The sequence below is a fragment of the Podarcis liolepis genome (genome assembly GCF_965112155.1).
Source record: "Podarcis liolepis genome assembly, chromosome: 12".
Lineage (NCBI taxonomy): Eukaryota > Metazoa > Chordata > Lepidosauria > Squamata > Lacertidae > Podarcis > Podarcis liolepis.
In genome coordinates, this window is record NC_139563.1 from 26732837 (window position 1) to 26755583 (window position 22747).

At 39.3% G+C, this 22747-nt stretch overlaps 1 protein-coding gene across 4 annotated transcripts in view; it reads left to right on the forward strand.

Moving 5' to 3' along the window:
* CDK14 (cyclin dependent kinase 14) overlaps positions 1-22747 on the forward strand; it is a 225947-nt gene that overhangs the window by 51846 nt on the left and 151354 nt on the right. For 2 of the 4 annotated variants that reach the window (XM_083467689.1, XM_083467690.1), the window contains exon 3: positions 20507-20752. In XM_083467689.1, the coding sequence (XP_083323815.1) occupies positions 20507-20752 (246 nt within the window). Of the gene's footprint in view, positions 1-3994; positions 4436-4894; positions 5013-20506; positions 20753-22747 lie in introns of those variants that run through there. The other 2 variants (XM_083467692.1, XM_083467691.1) reach the window with 2 other exon arrangements.

The following is a 22747-nucleotide window of genomic DNA, read 5'->3' on the forward strand; positions in this document are numbered from 1 at the left end:
AGATGACACAAACTTGATGGCAGAAAGTGAGGAGGAATTAAAGAACCTTTTAATGAGGGTGAAAGAGGAGAGCGCAAAATATGGTCTGAAGCTCAACATCAAAAAAACGAAGATCGTGGCCACTGGGCCCATCACCTCCTGGCAAATAGAAGGGGAAGAAATGGAGGCAGTGAAAGATTTTACATTCTTGGGCTCTATGGTCACTGCAGATGGTGACAGCAGTCATGAAATTAAAAGACGCCTGCTTCTTGGGAGAAAAACAAAGACAAACCTAGACAGCATCTTAAAAAGCAGAGATATCACCTTGCCAACAAAGGTCCATATAGTTAAAGCTATGGTTTTCCCAGTAGTGATGTATGGAAGTGAGAGCTGGACCATAAAGAAGGCTGATTGCCAAAGAACTGATGCTTTTGAATTCTGGTGCTGGAGGAGACTCTTGAGAGTCCCATGGACTGCAAGAAGATCAAACCTCTCCATTCTTAAGGAAATCAGCCCTGAGTGCTCACTGGAAGGACAGATCGTGAAGCTGAGGCTCCAATACTTTGGCCACCTCATGAGAAGAGAAGACTCCCCGGAAAAGACCCTGATGTTGGGAAAGATGGAGGCACAAGGAGAAGGGGACGACAGAGGACAAGATGGTTGGACAGTTTTCTCGAAGCTACGAACATGAGTTTGACCAAGCTGTGGGAGGCGGTGGAAAACAGGAGTGCCTTGCGTTCTCTGGTCCATGGGGTCACAAAGAGTTGGACACAACTAAACGAGAAGAAGAAGAAGAAGAAGAAGAAGAAGAAGAAGAAGAAGAAGAAGAAGAAGAAGAAGAAGAAGAAGAAGAAGAACAACAACAACAACAACAACAACAACGCATGGTTGCACCCAGCCAGTTTATACTCTGTTTGTAACTTAAGCTGCCAGATAATTTGCCCCTTTCCCTGCCACATATATATCCAGGCCTGTGTTGAGAGATGGACAATCTCTACCCACCTTTGTTCTGAAAATCCCCAAGTTCACTTGGTTTCCAGCCTTGGTCTTCCATTAAAGTTCGTCAAGGGTTTACTGAGGTGGGGTCTTTACACAGTGAATAATCTAAAATAAATCTTAACTAAAATAATCAGCACTCAAAGGCAGCAACATTAATATTTTAATATTTGTGTTGAACTAGGGCGACTAAATTCTTCAAAAACAATGTAGATCTGTATTTATTATCCTTTTGTGAAAGAGGTTCCCACATGACCAAGAATTTCCATGTGTAATTGATCCAACTCCTCTGCAAATCTAATACAGGTGGATTGGTAAGGATTTGTGTAACCCTTGTTTTTCTTATAAAGTCAAACCTGGGAACTCAAACGTAATCCGTTCTGGAAGACCGATCGACTTCCAAAATGTTTGAGTTCTGAGGCGAGGCTTCCAATTGACTGACAGCTAGGTGTTTTCATAGCGGAAGCTGCGTCGGACGTTCGAGTTCCGAGGAACATTCTAAAACCGAAACATTTACTTCTGGGTTTTTGGCGTTTGGGAACTGAAACATTCAGCAGTGGAGTCATTCGAGTTCCGAGGTTTGACTGCATTCTTTCTATTGAAAGATAAAAAGTAAAGTGTATATAATTGTAAGTGCACAGAGTAAAAGAATTGGGGGGGGGGGAGATAGCCCTTGTAAGGTTACAGCCCAGATGCCATTCCCTCACATTTATTTCTTTTAAAGAAAAATTCTGAAAATAGCTCTTTGAAAATAGAGTGAAAATACAAGCTTGACCTAAAGTCAGTGGAAGTTTCCAACCATGTACTGAAGAATAAGTGAGACTTATTACTTTGGTTTTTGACTGGTGGAGTCTTAAGGGCCAATGACTCCTCATGGGTCTGCAAAATCACAATGCAGCTAAATAAGGATTTGCTTAACTGATGGACATGACATTTCTTCATCTATTTCTGCTAATCTATTTCTGAATAGATAACTCTTTCTTAATTCTCCTGGCTCTTAAAGTCAAGTCAAAGGCAGTGTTAGAAACTCAGATATATAACCTAGTCACCAAATGGCTCCTTAAACCTGGGTTACGATTGCCACAATGGAATGTCTAGGTGCCTTTTTTGCAATTAAATTCATTATTATTATTATTATACTGCTTTTTATTTTGAAGGGAAAAAATCTGAAAGCGGTTTGCAACACATTAAAACATCAAGTAAGACAATCCAGAAGAAAACAAATTCAGGTTTCAAGAAAAATATTTTAGATCCTGCTCTTAGTGTCATTTTGCTTTCCCCATATTTATTTACCTACTTAATTTATATAGCTGCCCCATAGGAAGCCAGTGTGCTGTAGTGGTTAGGGTGTCAGACCCTGGGAGGACCTGGGACCTGGGAGATAACGGTTCAAATCCCTTTGGATGATGATATTGAGGTGACACTCATCAAATTATAGCAAACTGGGGGTGGGTGGGTAGCCAATGCCAGTGAAGACAGAATCAGGAAAACCTTAATAGATTGGAGAACTAGGCCCAAACTAACAAAATGCATTTCAACATTGACAAATTTAAGGTTCTGTACTTAGGCAGGCAGGAAGAACCAGATGCACAAATATAAGATGGGGGACATCTGGCTTGCCAGTAGTTTGTGTGAAAGGGAACTAAGATCACAAGCTTAACATGAGTCAGTAGTGTGATGCAGCAACAAAAAAACAGCTAATGCTATTCTAGGCTGCATCAGCAGAAGTATAGTGTCCAGATCAAGGAAAGTAATAGTACCATTCTATTCTGCTTTGGTCAGACCACATCTGTGTCCAGTTCTGGGCACCTCCATTTAAGAAGCATGTTGACAAGTTGTTGACACATGTGCAGAGGAAGGCGACCAAGATGATCAAGGGCCTGGAAACCAAGTCTTATGAGAAATGATTTGAGGGAACTGGGTATGCTTAGCCTGGGAAAGAGGAAGTAGCCATCTTCGAATATCTAATAGGCTCTCGCAAGCTTGTTTTCTCCTGCTCCAGAGGGCAGGATCCAAACCAGTGGACTCAACTTACAAGAAAGGAGATTTAGACTAAACTTTCTGAGTGCAAGAGCTGTTCAACAGTGCATCAGACTCCTATGAGAGGAGGTGGACTCTCTCCCCCTGGGGGGTTTTAAGAAGAGGTTGGATGACCATTTGTCTTGAATGCTTTAGTTGAGGCTCCTGAATTGTAGGGGATTGGATTAGATGACCCTAGAAGTCACTTCTAACTCTGCAATTCTGTGATTCTAGTTTATAACCTAATAACTCTGTTTTTCTAGGTAAATTAGTTCATAGTGCACTTCCCTTTGAGCAGTCTCTTTCACTGGATCTTACTAGGCTTTGCAGGATATATGCTCTTGGATCAAAAGCAGAGCTCTTTTGAGGGCCTTGGCAAATAATCCTTGCAGCTGAGTTGTTAGATTGTTTAGATGTAAGGTGTTGATGGAACTGAATGCACAGTTGTAAACTACAGCAGCTTCCCCCAACCTGATGTCCTCTAGATGTTTTTTGAACCCCCTTCAGCCCCAGCCGGAATGGCCAATGTTCAGGGATTGTGGGAATTGATATCCAAAACATCTGGAGAGCAGCTGACTAGGGAAGGCTGAGTTAGACATGCATATTGTTCAGCCTTATTGATGGCAATAATTCAATCATTAAACATTCTGGTGTCATTGGATTTGTTATGAGGATTAGTGAGGGCATTAATTCCCCATTAATTAAAGCTGTGGGGAAGAGCCTAAATTCTCTCTCTTTAAAATGGCCAGGCTTTAATTAACCTTGTGAAGTAGTTTCATACGACAAAGTTGAGGCACTGTGAACAAATGTCATCATATGCACTTCTTCCTCCTTCTCCCCCTCACACTTGGCAATTTTATTTTATTTTTGATGCTAGGGAATAACTGCCAGCCTCTTATAAGTTGTACATACATTGGCCTCAGTTCCTTAAACTACTGAAGCTCTTCCAAGGTGTACATTTACATGCCTACCCCCAAAAAAAATCCATGATGCTGCAAACCACCTAGACTGCATGTGCATAGTTACATTGGCTGCAATACTGCTGCAGAGCCTGAGTAGAGTGCCTTCCCGGGAAACTCCACAGGCAAGTCCATCACATTTTCTTTAAAAAAGCAGCAACCAAAAACCTTCCTTCCCCTATCTGTGTGCTGTCGATGGCATTTAGACGGTGAAATCTCCTTCCTTGATGATCATCAGCACCTTCCACGCAGCAACTCCGCAGAGAATATCCTTCCTTGAGGGATTTCTTTGTTTTTCTGCTTATAATTTCCCCCTTTCTTAGCTGTAGTACAGCCGCACCATTTCAGCTTGCTAGTGCAGAAAGATGTTGTGAATTCAGTTGCTGAGAATGAGGCTGGCCTGCCTGCAAAACACTAATGCTCCTAGAGGCATGCTAAAGAGTCGTAGGTGAATCTAACCCGATCCTTTCTACAACAAAACGGTAAGGCTGTGTTTGTTTTTAAATAAGAGATGAATTGAATTCCTGTCGTCTTGCTAAACCTGAGCCCCTCGTTTATCGCCTGCTTGCAACTTGAGCAGGATTCATTCTGGATGCATGCTGGGCTTCCTATTTTCTTTTAAATCCTTTAAACGCAGACTGGTGGTAAATGTTACAGCTATCTCAGAATCACTCATGAGACTATACACTCTCCTGAGATGCTTGGGAGGGGATGGAAATTTTCACCTTTCTCTGTGGAAATAGGTGGGGAAGGTTTTAAGAGCTGTGCTTCTTTCTTGCTACAGCCCTTTCTCTCTCCTAGGCTGTTTTATTAAGAGTATAAAGAGGACGCTATGCACAATTTTACTCGTATATGCTTGGCTGAGTGCCCTCCGGGATGAGTGGATGAAGGACGTGACCAATCACTTTTCCATCACTGCAAACAAGTCTGTGTCATGCTGGACCTAGACGGAATAAATGGCTTCTGTAAATTAGAGGCTTTCCTTAATGTGGAAGGGAAGGAAGGCGTGTACTTTGCTGAAATGAACCTTTAAGGAAATACCAAAACAGTATGACTGAGGTCAGCGGATTTTTTTGGGGGGGGGGCACATTACCTGTGTGTTGGCTCTGTATCAATGTTCTAAGATATTTTAAACGGCTGGATGACAGCACTGGCAGCAGTTTTTGATCTGTGGAATAATTTAGCATGTAGGTAAGCTTGAGCAGGAGCATGCTACTACGTTAAAAGAGAAACATTTTAAAACCCAGCAATGATCAGTAGAAAACAGTCAGCATGCAAAGCATGCATGAACACAGTAATAGACTAGCAAATGTGTAACAGCATGAGATGAGCCATGAACTTCATTTTATCTGATCTGTGGTGGACCTGCCTCTCATATCGTTCTCCCATATCCATGCTAGAGTTGATTCCATTGAGTAAATTAGAGGAGCTATGCTGGCATTGAGATATAGTAAAGGAACCACAGATTTAAATTCATTATTTTTTCATTGAAATGTCAAACTGAGTTTGGTCTCTTTTGACATGAAGAACACTTTCTAAATATTGATATATTAGGAGGTGATGGGTACTACTACCTGTAGGAGCAGGGTGATGAATTTAGAGCCATATATAATAATGTAGCAACATATTAATGCTTACTTGCTCCATAGATGTCTAGCAGATATATCTCTTGATTCTCCCTGCACCTTGGCATTAGCTAGTAGAAACTCCTATTGAAATCAGTAAGACTTTCTCCCAAGGAATATATAGGATCATAGATAATAAATATATCTGTAGGAGCTTTTCTCATAGAAGAGGAAATTCAGACCTGTGTGAAATGTATTGCAAATGTGTTTTTTCCTTAAATGTGAGTGACAGGGAGCTGCCTTATTTCAACATACTTAAGCCACAAATTTACATTTTGATAGGAATGGAACCTCTGTTTTCACTTTGGACAGGAAGGCTAATCTCATGAATTTGTGGCAGAGTAATTACTTCTGCTAAATCTGGGTTCTGAGTGATAATTTTATTTGCTTATGGTACAAGATGTCTGTGCATTCATAACATCTACTTCAAGTTTCCTTAAGATTTCAGCCGACACTATCTATTTGCATTTACTTTCATTCATTTAAATGTGGCTTTTGGATGTTTTAACACCTGCCTTTTTGTAATCAGTATTTTAAAATCTGAAAGTACTTGTAGAATGGTGGATATTGCATCTTGGCTATAGATAGATGAATCTTCAAGGTTTTCTTGGTTTCCTGAATTATCATGGCCGATCTTAATACGCACTTGCAGGGAATAAAAACAGAATTTCATTTGCCTGAAACATTAGTGATAAATGGACAGTCCTGTGAATACTGATCATGCACAAAGAAAAGGTGAAACTTGATATTGCTATCCCCACCAAAAGTTCCCACACTTATTTAACGGAAATATTCTATTGGAGGGGCAGTCCTGAATGCTCATCACAAGTTTTCTATAGGCTGTCTAGATGTGTTCTCTTATGCAGCTATAAAAGACCTAGTGGGCTCTGATTGCTGCTAGGGTGATGGGCTTTGGCTTGTAAAACCAGGTTCAGATCAGCCACAAAACCCATGGGTTGGTCATAGGCAAATCAGTGGAATGTTGCAGAAATACACATGTTGAGATTTAGGTAATAGGGCATGTGCTGTGTGATCATGCATGCTGTGATTTCAGAGTCTAAGTACTCAAAGGAGATTTAGAAGCATCTGTGTTTAGTTTTGCCCAGGAGAGTCAGGAGGAAGTCATGCGCAATGGGAAACAGTGCGTGCAACCTCAAGACCTCATCCCTGTCTCCAAACTGCAGTTTTATCATAGGTATGCACCAGCGTGGGGTCCCTCGCCAGCAGCCTAACCTACCTGGTAAGACTAAGATGTCAATTTGAGCTCCTGAAGGCAGAATAGGATACAAATGGAAATTTAAATTCTTCCATGTTGTCAAAAGGAAACACTGAACATAAATTTGGTGTATCTCATCTGGGCCATAGCAACATTAAAAAAACAAAACAACTACTATCTGGCTCTCGGTCAAGCTGCAGTTCTTCAGGTCCCTCCAATCTTTATTCTGTTGAAATCAAGACCCTCAAGAAAACTCTCTTATCCAGCTAGGAGGAGATGGTTAAAGGAAGTGAATGGCATTATTAATTCTTTTAGAAAAGAGATGGTTGACCTGTTTCAATTGCACTGAAGACAACATGGGGAATGTGCACCATTGCAGATTCCATAAAGGCTGGAAGTATTCAGTTTGTTAATGAGAACTGGATTTCTTACAACTTCCTGGAGGCTGTGTATATTGGATAAATTTGTAACCTATGCAATACAAGTTCTTTTTACTTGAAAAGCAGTATTTATTTTCACCTTCCTTGACATTTGGAAATGAGACCTATCAACAAAGGGTGTTTGTATATTTATTGTGTAGATTTCCAAGCATTGGTTTCCACCAATGTTTTCAAGCAGGAATAACCAGTAATTTAATGGTGTTTTTTTAAAAAAAATGAAGTGCATAGAATTGTGCTTGAAAGCAGGTTCAGTAGTTCCTTCCATTCCATGAGAAAGTAATGCTTTTCTTAGACCTCCTGTAGTCCAGAAAATTGATAGTGCATTGAAAAGATTTTTTTTATTGTTCTGCAGTACAAATACTCATGCTACTCAACTTGTGTTTGACTGAAGTATAGCAACAGTGATTCATGGCATGTCAGTGGATTCCAACTCTCACAGGTAGCAGATTACCGCTTTCAAAAAGAACCTTTTTGCTTAGTGCCAGCTGGCACTGCAGTTTCTGCATGGTGTGTAGCTCTCAACACACTTTGCCCTTTGTTAACCAATTGCGATGTGTGAGTAGTTTCGGCATCCTGGTTCTAGGTCAACAGAGCATGCACATGCGCGCGCACATACACAACACACACACACACACACACACACACACACTCTCCTGCTGTTACATATATATGTAACTCCTGCAATTAAAGGGGGGGGAGGCTCTTACTGAACATGGTGAGCATATATTCATTTTCAGGTCACACTTTTAAAGTGCATATTCTATCATACTGTTCAAAATTAAATATTAGTCTTGTTGACTAATTCTTGGATTGTTTTTCTTAACCTACATTACAAAGAAATGAAACTAATTATCTGGTTCTCATTTAACATACCAAAGTTCCTTCTAAACAATAGTATTTCTGTTGCTTTTTAATTGCAATATACCCTCGGAACCAGCTGTTCCAAACAGTGGCGTAGCGTGGGTTGTCAGCACCCGGGGCAAGGCAAGTAATTTGCGCCCCCTAACCCGTGGATTTTAGCACTCGAGTCTCTTCCACACACACCCCAGATGTTGCGCCCGGTGTGGCCGGCCCCCCCTGCACCCCCCACGCTACGCCACTGGTTCCAAACATTCATTGCATTAAAATCAGAATGAAGATTTGCCTGTGGACTTCATATTAGAAATGTACCCTATTGTGATGTGCTACATGACAGAAACCTGAGCTACTGCAGTTCCTTTGAGAAAACATAGCCAGAATTAGTTGACATCGTTCTATGTTCTATGATTGTGCAAGAGTTAAGAAAAATAACAGTCTCTTAAAACTTAGATGCTTTTGCTCAAATATTTAAACATATGGATGATCCAAGTGTTGGGCTCTTTCCTAGGAATATGAAGTAGTTTTCCAGCTGCTTGCTTCCAATTCCAAAAATTCACAAACTATGATTCTCCAAGTATTTAGATGGATCTCCTCTGTCATTCTCTCCCCACCCATTTCCCATTAGGAAGCTCTCTTCATAGTTGCTTTTTGCAATATGCTTCTCTCAGGAATGTCTAAGCATTTATACTCCTCTGGCATTGATCATGCCTACAAAATATAAACATAATGCTGACCTGTTTAAAGAAGAATGAGGATTGCCAATAGTACTTCAAATGACACCCTTATATTGAAAGTACTGTGTAAATGATCAATTCTTTAAAGTGTGTTGTGCCAACATGTTGTACCTGGGAGTTTCTAGCTACTTGGCAACTCATATTTAGGTGAAAGAATTCATAACTTTGCACATTAGGTTTTCAGCACAGCTGTTCTGACTAGTTGTGGTCATTCATCTGCTACCATGGTAGAATATTACAACTCCTAGATAGGATGCAGTTCTACCCAACAATATAAAACCCCAATAGTTTTTGAGCAGCTGGGCAGACAGCTGCCTTTCTTACAGCAGATGCAGTACCCAGTTGATGCAAAACCCAGATTCTTCCTGTGGGGAACACACACAGACACAGACACACACACACACACACTGTTTAACAAATGAATGAGCGTGATATCTTGCAAGATGATGTATGAGTTGAGCTGTGAACTTGTGCTGGCTGCAACTCAAGATACTCGACCTCTGAAGCAAATTTAGGTGCTGCTGCTGTCATCCTGCTAAATTTCTGCTCATAATACTGATGTGTCATCATGAAGTGTGAGGTAACACTGCCACGAAGCCCCATTCCAAGCACTTCCTCTCTTTTTAGATATCAGCACCAACCATTTTCCACAGGGTTTCCATTCCTAGCCCCCGAATGTGCCAGTGGAGTGTGCATAAACATTCCTCACCCTGTTCCGCCCTATTCCACCCCCATTCTACCCCGCCCCCATTTTGCCTCCCATTCTGCCCCTGTTCTTTCCTCTTCTGGGTCCAAAAGGACTTGTGCATTGGTGATTTGGACGTGCCTGAAATGGTTGCTGCCTGCATATAAACTACTTACCCTGGCTGGCAGTGACTCCCTAAGCTCTCTGGCAGTGGTCTTTTCCAATATGGCTACCTTAATTGTTATAATGAAAATGGCAGGGAGGAATTTGGGACCTTCTACATGTAAAGTATTTGCTCTGCCTCGAGCCTCAGCATCTCCACGTGTTGACACGGCGAACTGCTTCATGTTGTTTTGCTACTCGATAGATGTTTCCTGTGAAAGGGATTATTGTCTCAGTAAATCAGTCAAGTGTGCCTTGTAGGAAACTTGTCCTAAACAACAAGTGAGAAAAAGGCTTCGCTGGATTGCAGACACAGCAGAACTGCTCCAGATGGAGACAGAAAGTGCACTTCTTCTGCTTAGTTCTCCCTTACAGTTATCAGTCTTTCTCTCATCAGTGCTTTGTATGATGGTGCCTGTCTATAACAGCTGGCTTTGAAAGCCTGTTCAGTGTGACATTGAAACTGCTGTTGTTGCTGCTGTGCCCTGTGAGCTCTAGGTGTGGTCTCGGTTCTGAGCAGGATAAAAGGCACAAGTTCCTCGCTTTATTTTATTTAAAATAATTTCTTAACAGTTCTTCATCAAAAGTTTCCAGGGCGTATTAATTATGAGACATACTGCCTGCATTTTGTTCATTTCTGTGCTTATTTTATAGCCCTAGTATACCAATAAGCCAGCCAAGCTCTTGAAATGCAGGAGAGGATGCTTGGGTGTCTAAAGCTTTTTCTATCTCGCCGTTACAAAGTGAAACCAGAAGCCAGGACCATCAGCCATGTCAGCAGGGAAATCCTCAAGAGCATTCAGGAATCCATTGGTTTCTTTAAGCCTTATGGAGCAGGCACAGTTAATGGGCCTACCATCCCTGTAGAGAGAGAGAGAGATCTACTTCTAGTCCAAACCTCACCAAGAGGAGATCTGACCACAAGAACAGGGTTACTGATGAGATTCCCATTTTCAGACCACCAATTTCTCGAGTGGTCAGAAATACCAGGTATTAGCAAATGGTATTTTACTGGCCTCATAGTGGTCATGTGGTAAGGAAGTCCTGAGTTGCCTCTTTCCAAGATGCACCTGAAGTGAATATTGAAGCCCCCAATACCAACATCCTGGGTTGTCCAGCAAACACAACAGCCATCTCAACTGCCATCTATCTTACCTTACTGGATAATCTCCCTTTCAAATCCCGGCCACTTGTTAAGTGCATGTGAACAGGGGGTGAGTTAGATTTCCTTCAGTTCTACTGTATTCTGCAGTTCTGTTCTATTTGTCTTTGGGCAAGAGAAGAGAACTTTGGAATGGTGATAACTGAATTTGTGTACTTTGCTCCCTGCACATTTCCTCACTCATATTTTTGTGTGTGTGTAAAAGCCGCTCATTAGGCAGCTAATGTTCTTCCTTCATTAATTAGCTGTTTTACAAGAGTACCCCGGAATAAAAATATGCTTTGTCTGAGAGGTCATGACTTTCTCCATGACCTCAAAATTCAGCACAATGCAATAATTTCCTATTTACATGAATTCATCACTGTGAATAGCATTAATTCCAACAACTAAAATAGGCTGGATAGACCAATGCCTCGCCAAGCTTAAAATATTTTCCTGTATTCATCATTGCAGCATATCTATTACTAAAAAGTGGTTGGAAGCTAGCAAAAATAAAGTCATGTATAACAACTGGCCTGTGAGTGGCATATTGTAATAAAGGATATTGGAGATGAGGAAGTCTGCTTTTTGGTACATGTTAGTGGAAGGTATGCATTTAATTTGGCTTTGGTTCTTTTAAGTTTTGATGATGACAGTAAAGAACAGGAAACTAAAGAGTGAAGAGCATACAAGTCAAAGTAAAAAAATCATTTCCCTTGGCCTTATACAAGGAATTGAACTACTGTGAATTACCGTATTTTTCGCTCTATAAGATGCACCAGACCATAAGACGCACCTAGTTTTTGGAGGAGGAAAACAAGAAAAAAAAATATTCTGAATCTCAGGAGCCAGAACAGCAAGAGGGATCGCTGTGCAGCGAAAGCAGCAATCCCTCTTGCTGTTCTGGCTTCTGCGGTAGCTGCGCAGCCTGCATTCGCTCCATAAGACACACACAACATTTCCCCTTACTTTTTAGGAGGGAAAAAGTGAGTCTTATAGAGCAAAAAATATGGTATATTTTCTGAACATTATATTTGGTTAAATACAGCATCTACTGCAAAGGCATGCAAGGAATTGAATTACACAAATTTAAAATACTAGCTATTCTAGGCTGCATCAATAGAAGTATAGTGTCCAGTTTAAGGGAAGCAATAGTCCCACTCTATTATGCAGCAGCTCCTTCCCACCAGAAGCCAAGGTTATATAGAGCACTGGTTCAGGGGATCCTGCCTGCTGCTACAGGTCCTCAACCTGTGGAGTGTTTGGTTCATCCTCTGAGGACTCCACCTCTGTTGCTAGGTCAGGGCTAGGCATGACAGGTGATGATGATAAATACTGGAGTAGAAATTCTAAAGTTTTTAAAAAGTTGCAAAGAATCAGTCTGGTTTTAAGGTAACTTTGGATATCATATTAACACTGTTTCCAAAGATGATGTTTTTGGTTGGAGTGGCAGCTGAGTGCTAGCATTGGTGGCTTACCATTAGAAGGTTGTATCCAACCAAGTTATACTTGGAGTAGACCCATTGAAATTAATGAACCTAAGTTACTCATGTCCATTAATTTCAGTTTGTGTACTCAGAATATGACTAACATTGGATACAGCACATCAACTCTTTATTTCACAGTTGGAGCTTTCTGACTCCCAATGTATTATAGGATATAATTTTACAAGAAAACATCAAATCTCTAGTGCTAATTATGAAGTGTGTCAGGAGTATGATATTTCTTATGGTCTTGCCTTGTCTATGGACTGTGAAACAGCTAAATTTATTATTAGGATCAGTTTTGGTTCACTACCCAGCCATTCATTTTGCTCTTCTTTCTCTCCCTCCCCTGGAAAAAAAATATGTTTGCTGATACCCTTTCTTGAAATGAAATTATGCTTTCTTCGCAACAGCCTTTAGGCAGCAGCTTTTTCATCTTCCTTTTGTGCTACTTCCAGCAGACATTTGAAAGCAGGAAGATTGCATAAAGATGAGTTAAAAGCCAGTGTGTTTAAGCAATCATATTGCTGTCTCCATTGTCCCAAGGCAGCAGGCCAATTCTTGAGTACGTAAAGTAGGAGAAGGATGGCCGGCTTTGAACCTGTCTAGGACCCAAAGAAAAAATTAGACACTGGGGTTGTTGTCTTGAAAGTAGGTCACAATCCTGCAAATACTATAAATCTTCCTACTGCTGGCAGCTACACTAAACTACATATTATTAATGGAAGTTGGATGAAAGCATTAACAAGAGTAAAGGCTTGGGTATAAACTGTAAAAAAAAGCCCGAGAACACTAGGATCTTTTTAAACAACAACAGTCTACCTTTAAAGACCAATGATAATCAGGATTCCTGTCTGTCATGACATTGATACCTCTGCTTTTCTGTCTGCTCCATTTAATTTGTAGCCAGAAGGCCTGCTCCCCAAATACGAGGACAAAACAGTAACACTATATTGTGTGTTGTGTCATCATTACCCACAGGAACTTAAAACTTTTTTTCTTCTTGATTTAGGGAGCCTCTTATGATAATTCAATAATTCCTCCATTGCAAGATTTAGATCTTGGATTCTTCTCTATTAGAAATATCTAACCAAGTTTGGTTAGTTTTCTTTTAATGGCTCAATACTTGCTTAAATGAATCAATAGTATTACACCTTCCTGCCTGAAAATATGTTCGGATAAAGTCTGAGTTTTGAAACGCTGCCCTGCCAAAAGAGGGTCTGATATGTTACTTGAAATTGATGGTTTTGAGAAAGATGGGTGGGAGGAAATGGCCATGCTCTTAATTCATTAATCTTGTAAAATAATGCATATAATCAAACCATCCATTGCATCACAGGCATTTCCCATTTTAGTCTATCTGTGAATGTGGCTGTGCATTGGCTTCCCGTGCTACATTCAGTATTGATGTAGTGTCGAAACGTCTGTTATAGAAATCTGCCCAGGCTCTAGAGATAAGGAAACTGTCGCAGTGTCTGTTTACAGATAGGTAGCCGTGTTGGTCTGCCATAGTCAAAATAAAAAAGTTCCTTCCAGTAGCACCTTAAAGACCAACTAAGTTAGTTCTTGGTATGAGCTTTCGTGTGTTCTTCATCTGAAGAAGTGTGCATGCACACGAAAGCTCATACCAAGAACTAACTTAGTTGGTCTTTAAGGTGCTACTGGAAGGAACTTTTTTATTTTGTCGCAGTGTCTGATGGGGAAGGGTTGTTACCCACTGGTAGAGCATCTGCTCTGCATGTGAAAGGCCATAGGTTCAATCCCTGGCATCTCCAGGTATGGCTAGGTGTGAAAGCTAGTCCGGGTAGATGATACTGAGCTACATAGACCAATGATCTGACAGAGTATAAGGCAGCTTCTTATGTTCTTTCAGCTGATTGTGCTTGAGCTTCTGCACAAGGTAATTTACAGGCAGTGCCTGCAGAAGATAATGGAAAACCAGAGGAGTGTTTGCTTATAAGAGATCTGCAGTTTATAGTTCAGAAAGTAAAGAAGCGTCTAGGTAGCTTGTGCCTCTTATCTTGTGTACAAGCATAGGATGCTAAGGAATACATTCACTATCAGTGTTCCTACCATGGTACAGTGGTACGTCAGGTTACAGACTCCGTTAACCCAGAAATAGTACCTCGGGTTAAGAACTTTGCTTCAGGATGAGAACAGAAATTGTGCGGTGGCGCGGAAGCAGCAGGAGGCCCCATTAGCTAAAGTGGTACTTCAGGTTAAGAACAGTTTCAGGTTAAGAATGGACCTCCGGAACGAATTAAGTTCTTAACCCACGGTACCACTGTATTTAATGACACTACACTTTCTGGAAAAGGGTTCGTTCATGTGCTTCATCTCTACTTCAGATATCAGCATATTCCTTTCAGAGTTTTAACTTTTTGACATTTAATTTCTTTGGTGGTTGTTACAGCCGTTGCTCTGCATGGAATTTGAACTAAAGGCAACCTTAATGCAATGTGTGAATGCTGCAGAGAATTGTTTGGTTTCTATGGAGATAATTGTCTCTCCTTAAAATGTAATGGTCTATCAATACATTTGCTGGGAATGCAGAGACATGCTTCAAATACCAGGATTACAGTGAATCACCCACTATTTATTAGAGGTTTGAAAGCATCTACTGTAGTTCCATTTGGGTTGAAGCATTGCCAAACTTATACAAGATATTACCTGGGAGGCGCTGGGCATGCCGCTCTTGAGACCTGGTTCATATCTGCAGGCATAACAACTGATCAGGGAATACTGAAGTCTGGTCTATATAGGATGGGGTGGTAGAATATTTATTTATTTATTTAGTTTATGTTTATGATTATTAATAGGATGGCTATTTTAGACTGTAGTGGGGAATCACATGTTTAATTGTTCCTTTCCCAAGCAAAATTTCCCTGTAATTAGAAAACTGGCACAACTAGGAAATGGTCTGTGATAAAAAACTTGCTCTGGTATTTCTTTTCCTTGAAGAGGCTTCTATATTCATTAAAAATAGAAAATAAAAATAAAATAAAAGCCCTACGGGATCAAACAAAATGCATGTTTACTTCGGGAAGATCTCTCATTGTTGTTACCCACCAGTTTATATACAGAGGCATATTATAATCTGCCCTGGGGACCTGTTGAATGGTGGGATAAAATTCTTAAGCAAATAATATTGCTTCCAGGTAGAGGTCCCTTGTTTTGTGATGCTCATGGTTCCCAAGTTTCATGGCTGTCTGGCTGTAGCTTTACATACCATCTTGCTGTGCTGCATAGACAGCTGGCAGTTGAATGTCTGAATTTACAGTATTGCACATGAGGTAACCTTAGAGATAAATATGGAATGACTTAGTCATCCATGATGTTGCAATCTTCAAGTGGTGAAAAGGTATGTATAGTCAATCACTCTTGATTTTTGTCGAAAATATCTGACAGTATTAACGTGTGTGTGTGTGTGTGTGTGTGTGTGTGTGTGTGTGTGTGTGAAGGGAAACGCCCACATAAGTGAAATCTTTTTTCTATCATAATATGTCTCTGTTCTTCTAAAGGACAAAGGGTTGAACCAAATTCATAGACTAAGAGATAGATATACCTCATATGGCTTTCACTTCTCATGAAATTCTGAGTCTGCCTTTCTGACTCATCAGTCATTATCTTTAGCCCTCCCTGTCCATTGTTGTTCAACATGCTAACCCAGAATCCTAGTTAGGAACCCAGAAGAGTGGAATTTATTTTTTTCAGGTGTAAAATACCTCGTAAAATATTCTAGCCCTAAAAGCCAGCAACTGCATTCTTAAATTTTTTAAATGTGCTTTCTAAGGAAAATATAATATTTATTTCAAAGCAAGATTGTTCTGTTATATATACTATAGCATGCTATGAATTTATAGAATTTATACACAAAAATGCATAACAAAGTAAAATCAATTACCCCCCCCCCACTGTTCAAGAGGTTATAAATTGGTTTAATTAGCTAAGGCTAATTAATGAAAGATTTTTTCTAGTACAGCAAAAAATTTCCCAAAATTATATTACAGATTTTGAGGTTTTGTAATGCATTTAAGGAATGATAATGTGGACATATCACTCACCCATCTTTAATCTTTAGAGCATAGAATTTAGCCCTGAATTGCTTCGTCCTAGAAGCTGAATAAGATGTCATATGCACTTTATTAGCTCTACTTCTGAACAACTCACTCAAAGGTTTTGCAAAAGATTACACTTTGCCCTTTGAAAGTAGGCAAGATAATGTCATGTGAAAAGTTCAAAAATAGAACGTGTCATTCCTCAAATATTTTGTTTGTTCCAGACATCAGAAAAAGAACCATCTTTTTATACATGCTAGTCTTGTGACCATTTAATTGATTTGTTTTTCCAGTTCAGTTATAAAATACAGTATTGGGCTAGTTGCCCAATCCATAGTTCTGCATGCAAACACAGTAGTGTTTGCAGAGCTGTATAAATGGTTGTTGCCATACATCTGTCTTGAGAGAGAACGGAAGAATGTGCCATCCTTGGGTAAAGCCAAACCATCAGAGAGTTGCAGCACCTGCTGTAGCTGTAGAGACCAGTACGAGAGAGACATGTTTTATTGCAGCTGGGGCAGATGAAGGGTGTCCAGATTTCACTATTAAAGATACACCATGGTGTTTCTTCTCTCTGCCTCTGTTAAATGAATTCTTATACAGTGGTACCTCGCAAGACGAATGCCTCGAAAGATGAAAAACACGCAAGAGGAAAGAGTTTTCCGTTTTTTGAGTCGTTCCGCAAGACTAATTTCCCTATGGGCTTGCTTCGCAAGACGAAATGTCTTGCGAGTTCTTGCAAGTTTGTTTCCTTTTTCTTAAAGCTGCTAAGCCGTTAATAGCCGCTAATAGCCGCTAAGCCGCTAATAGCCGTGCTTCGCAAGACGAAAAAACCGCAAGACGAAGAGACTCGCGGAATGGATTAATTTCGTCTTGCGAGGCACCACTGTACTCTTTCACTCTTCCTGATAGGGTATCATATGTGATTTCCATGAATGCAGCATCAAGACAAGCAGCCTGCCATTGTGAAGTGGAGATCTCTGTATTGAGACTCTCTTTGTACGCATCTTGACGGCAATGAATTTTGTACACCTACAGCAGATTTTTGTGTTTGCTTTCCTGTACTGAGGTCAGCGCTCTCTTGCCCAAGGGTTGTTGGCTATGGTTTGCCATTTATACAGTTAGGTATTTATTTATTTATTTCAGTGGATATTCTTAAATTATTGAATAACTTCCTTCAGTTGTTTCTGTAGAGGAAACCCTTGGAGTAGTGGTGAGACTTGGTTTAGACTTTGTCTTAGTACAAAATGTGTTTTTTAAAAATAAAATAATAGTTGCAATCAATATTGGATCATTGCTGCATTTTGCATGCAAGGAGATAACCTCTTGCCTAGCATATCTCATCTTAAACTATTGCTTTTGCTGAGCCAGATAAAATCGATGGCAGCAGGTATTTTACAAAGTTATTTTCAATGTGAGGGAAGATGAATTCTCTAGAGTAAATTACAATCAGGATTCAGTGCACGGCTAATCATGGCAACCTTCTGTGTACTGCCTTTATCTGTTTTAAAGTAGCTAACAATTAAGTTACATTTGCAACATAAACATTATAGCTCTCCATCTCATTTTGCATATATGCAAAAGGACTAACAGCATCTGTGAAGCTGGAGGATATTATGCACATAATGTGTATATATAATCTTGTCTTTGTTATCAAATATCAATATTTGATATTTGGGTCATAGTGGCAGGTTATAGTGACAGCAAAAACCTTACCTGTGCAATATAATAATTGATTTAGGTAGCCAGGGCAAGTAATTTTTGACTCTGCTCTTGCATCAACTATTATAACTGATGCAGAGTGATATGCGCCACGAAGTTGTAGCATTCAGATTTAATGATTAGATCTTCTAGCCATTCTGGTTGTAGAATTGTGTAAGGGCCTACCACATGCATCTTGGAGTTCATTGGACCATACATATTATTTAATTGTGTCTTTGAATTCAGTTTTTATACTAGAGGCATTGTCTGGAAAGAGGTCCTTTTAGTGCTACTTTCTATATCTCTTGCTTTTTTGCAGAATTGTATTTCAAAGTAAGCTAGTCTTATTGTTTAAACTATTTTGAATTTGAAATGTTTATAGGTATACAGATCCATTGGTTTCTTGTTACACTGCAAAGGAAGCCTTTTTGGTGAGATATAGTCTTACTATTTCGGGGAAGCATTTTATGCTTGTATTATGGATCTATAATAGTCTGCACTTCTAGGCTTCCTCCAGCGATGAGCACCACAGGTGATGGCAATACCATTTTCAAGGACTTGCTGAACACGCTTAGGCTTTAGAAGGCAGCTAATTGCTCTGAATCCATAAGTTAATAAAATACTTAATTCACAAACAACTGAAAAGTAATAGCTGTTGACTTGGTCGTTCCTTGGAATGTATTGGCTTTGGAGATCATCTCACAAATGTGAAGAACAACCTGGAGATTATTTTTGCAATTCCATTTTTAAAGTATTGCATTTAATGCACAAATAAAAATGCATACTTGTGTGCTTTGGAACTGGCTTCTCATCTTCCTTTTAGGAGCTCCTACCCAGATATACAAGGAGATTACATCAGTTCTCCTTTCTGATAATTGCAAATCTAAGAGTCTCCTCTACTTCTGTGGAGTACTTTTTGGAAACTTGAGAGGTTTAGAACAACCACTCTGTGCCTAGCATATTACATTTGAATAAAGTCTGCTGTCTGAGAACAATTGAAATAAATTGGATTTGAAGTAATAAAATCAGGATATGCACTTTGAGGAATAATGTGCTTTTAGAAAGTGTTTATACCACTAGACTTAAACATGAAGGCAACACTTTGAAGTGAATTATCCCAAGGCTAGATAGAGATTCTTTTGTGCTTCAACCACAAAAAATGGTGTTGGCCCACCATTTTGTCGATACTCACTTCCCAATGAAAATAATAATTTTGTGAATAAACTACATAGCTCATGGCCTTGGGATTGGATCATAAGACTTAAGGAGGTAGCAAAATTCATGCTGATTGCTGGAAAAGTAAAGACCTGAGAAATGTTGTGCGTTATTGAACTACTGAATGTTGCCTCCACTGGTTCAGGGATAGGGTATGGTTTTACCAATTGGATTTTCCAAGTCTTATACTAATTCAGCTATATACACATTGCTCTATGAAACAATTATATAAGGCATGCTACAGTAAGATGACTTAAATTGACATAAGTCAATTTATTTAATTTGGCCTCATCTAATTTTAAAGAAATGGAAATCAATACTTTGCAGCAGATATCAGTGACTGGACAGTAAGACTTAGTGATCTGGCATTTATGCTGATAAAGTTTACATAAGGCTTTTATCAAGACTTCCAAATCTGTACTTTCCCCTTTAATTAGTATTATTAATTTATTTATATTATTCTCCGGTTTATTTTTATTTAAATACAACAGTGTAATTTGTGACTTTTCAGAATTAATAAGTATATTCAATGTATCAGAATAAATGGCACTTGAATACTTATTATTATTTAATTATAAAACACTAAGGAGTCAAAGTACGGTAAATGTTACATGGTGAAACATGATTAAAGGTGGGAAAGAGTGTTCAGGAAGGATTTGCAGGTAAGAGGGAGGATGCTTAATTTCTCCTATGCCCACGCATTCTTGCCAGCATACTTCTTCAGTTTGTACCTTAACTGGGTTCTCTTCTATTATTAGAGCGTAGCTGGAAACCTTTTAATAATTTACAGTGGTGCCTCACAAGACGAAAATAATTCGTTCCGCGAGTCTTTTCGTCTTGCGAAGCACGGTCCGTCGCAACTGCGCCTCTTCAAGCGGCTTTAAGAAAAAAGCGCAAGAGGTTTTCATCTTGCGAAGCAAGCCCATAGGGAAATTCGTCTAGCGAAGCAACGCAAAACCGAAAAACCGTTTTGTCTAGCGAGTTTTTCGTCTTGCGAGGCATTCGTCTTGCGGGGCACCACTGTATATGGGAGAATTGGAGGGTTGGAGATGGTTAACCCTGACCCACTTGCCTGCTGCTTTTTTTGTAACATATGCATCTCATGTCCTATGTTAGTGGTACAACTGGAGCTGGAAACACAGTCTACCCCCACCCTCTGGTAATGCTTTGTTTGGTCCTGAGCAATGGTATCTTATCAAGTTATTTAATACGTATTTTTCCTTTCCTTCCTTAGATATGTGTCACAAAGATGTCTACACGGAATTGCCAAGGAATGGATTCTGTGATCAAGCCCTTGGACACAATTCCAGAAGACAAAAAAGTCAGAGTTCAAAGGACACAGAGCACTTTTGATCCATTTGAAAAGCCAAATAATCAAGTGAAGAGGGTCCATTCAGAGAACAATGCCTGCATTAACTTCAAGACTTCATCCACTGGGAAAGAATCTCCTAAAATCAGACGACATTCCAGTCCTAGCTCTGTAAGTCCAGACATGCCATATTTATCTCAAGTAAATTCTCCATCCAAGTTCCAAATGTTTTGGTGCTTTTAATAGCAATGTCACTTAAAGCGGTATGCTGAGATTGTGTGTATTTTTAAAAGAACCATATCGCTCTGCTTTCATTATGTGCAATTTTAGTCTTAGATAAACATGATCCAAATTGGTTCAGTATCATTATATTGTCTTCCATTGAATGAGCTGTGTTCTCAGAAGGTTGTTATCCTTGTTTTACCATCCTCTGAAACGGTTATGAATTCTATCCGTCTAACATAAAAAGTAGATTGTTTGTTAATACTAGGAAACATCTAGTTTGGGGTGTTTCTTGTTAGTTTAGAAGATTAATAGAGTTTTTTTATTAATTACTGTATATACCACAGTTCAAATTTTGGAGTGTGGCGGGCTAGTTTATTTTAAAACTGTGTGCTACCTTTTCATCAGAAATATTTCAGAACAAAATAAAATTAAAAACTTACTATTCTTATCAGAAGCTGGAAATTTTGTTTCGGAACACTGGATTGGCAATGCTGAACCTTTGTCAAACAGTACATTATGACCAAGCAAACATTTCTCAAATCACAATAGTTTGTGAAATCATGAAGCAGACAAAGCTCTCAGAACATGTTATGCTTTCCCCATGTGGTGTATTATCTTTTTAAAGTAGTGATAAATGAAATGTCATCCTTGCTTATGACTGGTGTGCCAGCAGTTGTCCCTGAGGTGTCTTGCCAAATTATTGTGTATGAAAATGACATTTTATTTCCCACTATTGCATAAATCTCTAGTAATGTGACCTTTGAGGTAAAGAATACAAATTCCAGAAAAATGAAAATGGTATCTATTTACTTACAGGTTACTAGTCAGTTAATAATAGAATATTTTCATTTTCTCAGTGAAAGAAAAAAGTGTTTAAGGTTGACTAGTATCACTAGACACTTTTCAGAGAATTGTTTCTGAGCCACGTTGGATAAAGGTGCCTTCACTCTCTTGCCTAAATAGACTTTCTGTCTAGAAGAGACATCAATTTACAAATGTCCTTAGTGTTTATTCCAGACATCACAGTATTACTGTGATATGCAAGATAGCTTGTATTTTGCACACAGTCAAAGCCAAACAGGTGATCCCATGTACTTAACTCTTCAGTTGACCAGCTGTAAAAAAAGGCTTGCATGAATAGAACACAAAAGGTTGAATTTGTCCTTTACTTTCAGATTTTCTTTTTATTGCTGTGAAATTAGTTCTCTTGAGGACACAAGATCTTCAGTATTGATACTGAAATTCTTCTACAGAGGCACTGTGAGCGTGTTTATTGCTCCATGGATAATTTTATATTGAGATTTAATATCCTGTGGACATGTCATATCCCTAGACACAATTTCAGAACTAGATATTTTAAGCATAACATTAGCATCCTGTTACTTTATGAAAAATGAATATGAATCTAAGAGCATGTGCAAATATAACCGGTAGAAGCATTTTTTTTCACAACAAAGCATTGTTTTTCCAAACTAGGAGAGGGTAAAACCCTTAAGTGGCAACTGCATTTACACAAAGTAAAACTGATGGAATTCTACTGACTTTTTGTACACCCAAAGTGATGTTATAGTCTTATTTTTTAAATTCATGTTGAATTACTGAGGATGGATTTTAATTAGTTTGACTGACAATACAGTACCAGGAAATTGTATTCTGAATTAATATGTGGGAAGGGAAGTTGGCAATGTCTCTGTAGCACTAGGCTCCCCACCCACTAGTCTTGTATGTAACCAAGAAATGATCTGTATGTTGCACTAGCTATAGAGATGCCAATCCAGTCTACCAAAGTTCCAGTGCTCTTTTTTAGTGCTGTGACAAAAAATTCTCCTGCATTTTTTTGACCATTTGCCATCAGTTAATGAGAAAAAAAATATTATTAATGGGAAGAGAAAGCTTCAGCGAAATTATCCAGAAGTTAACTGGGCCTAAGGGAAACCTGTT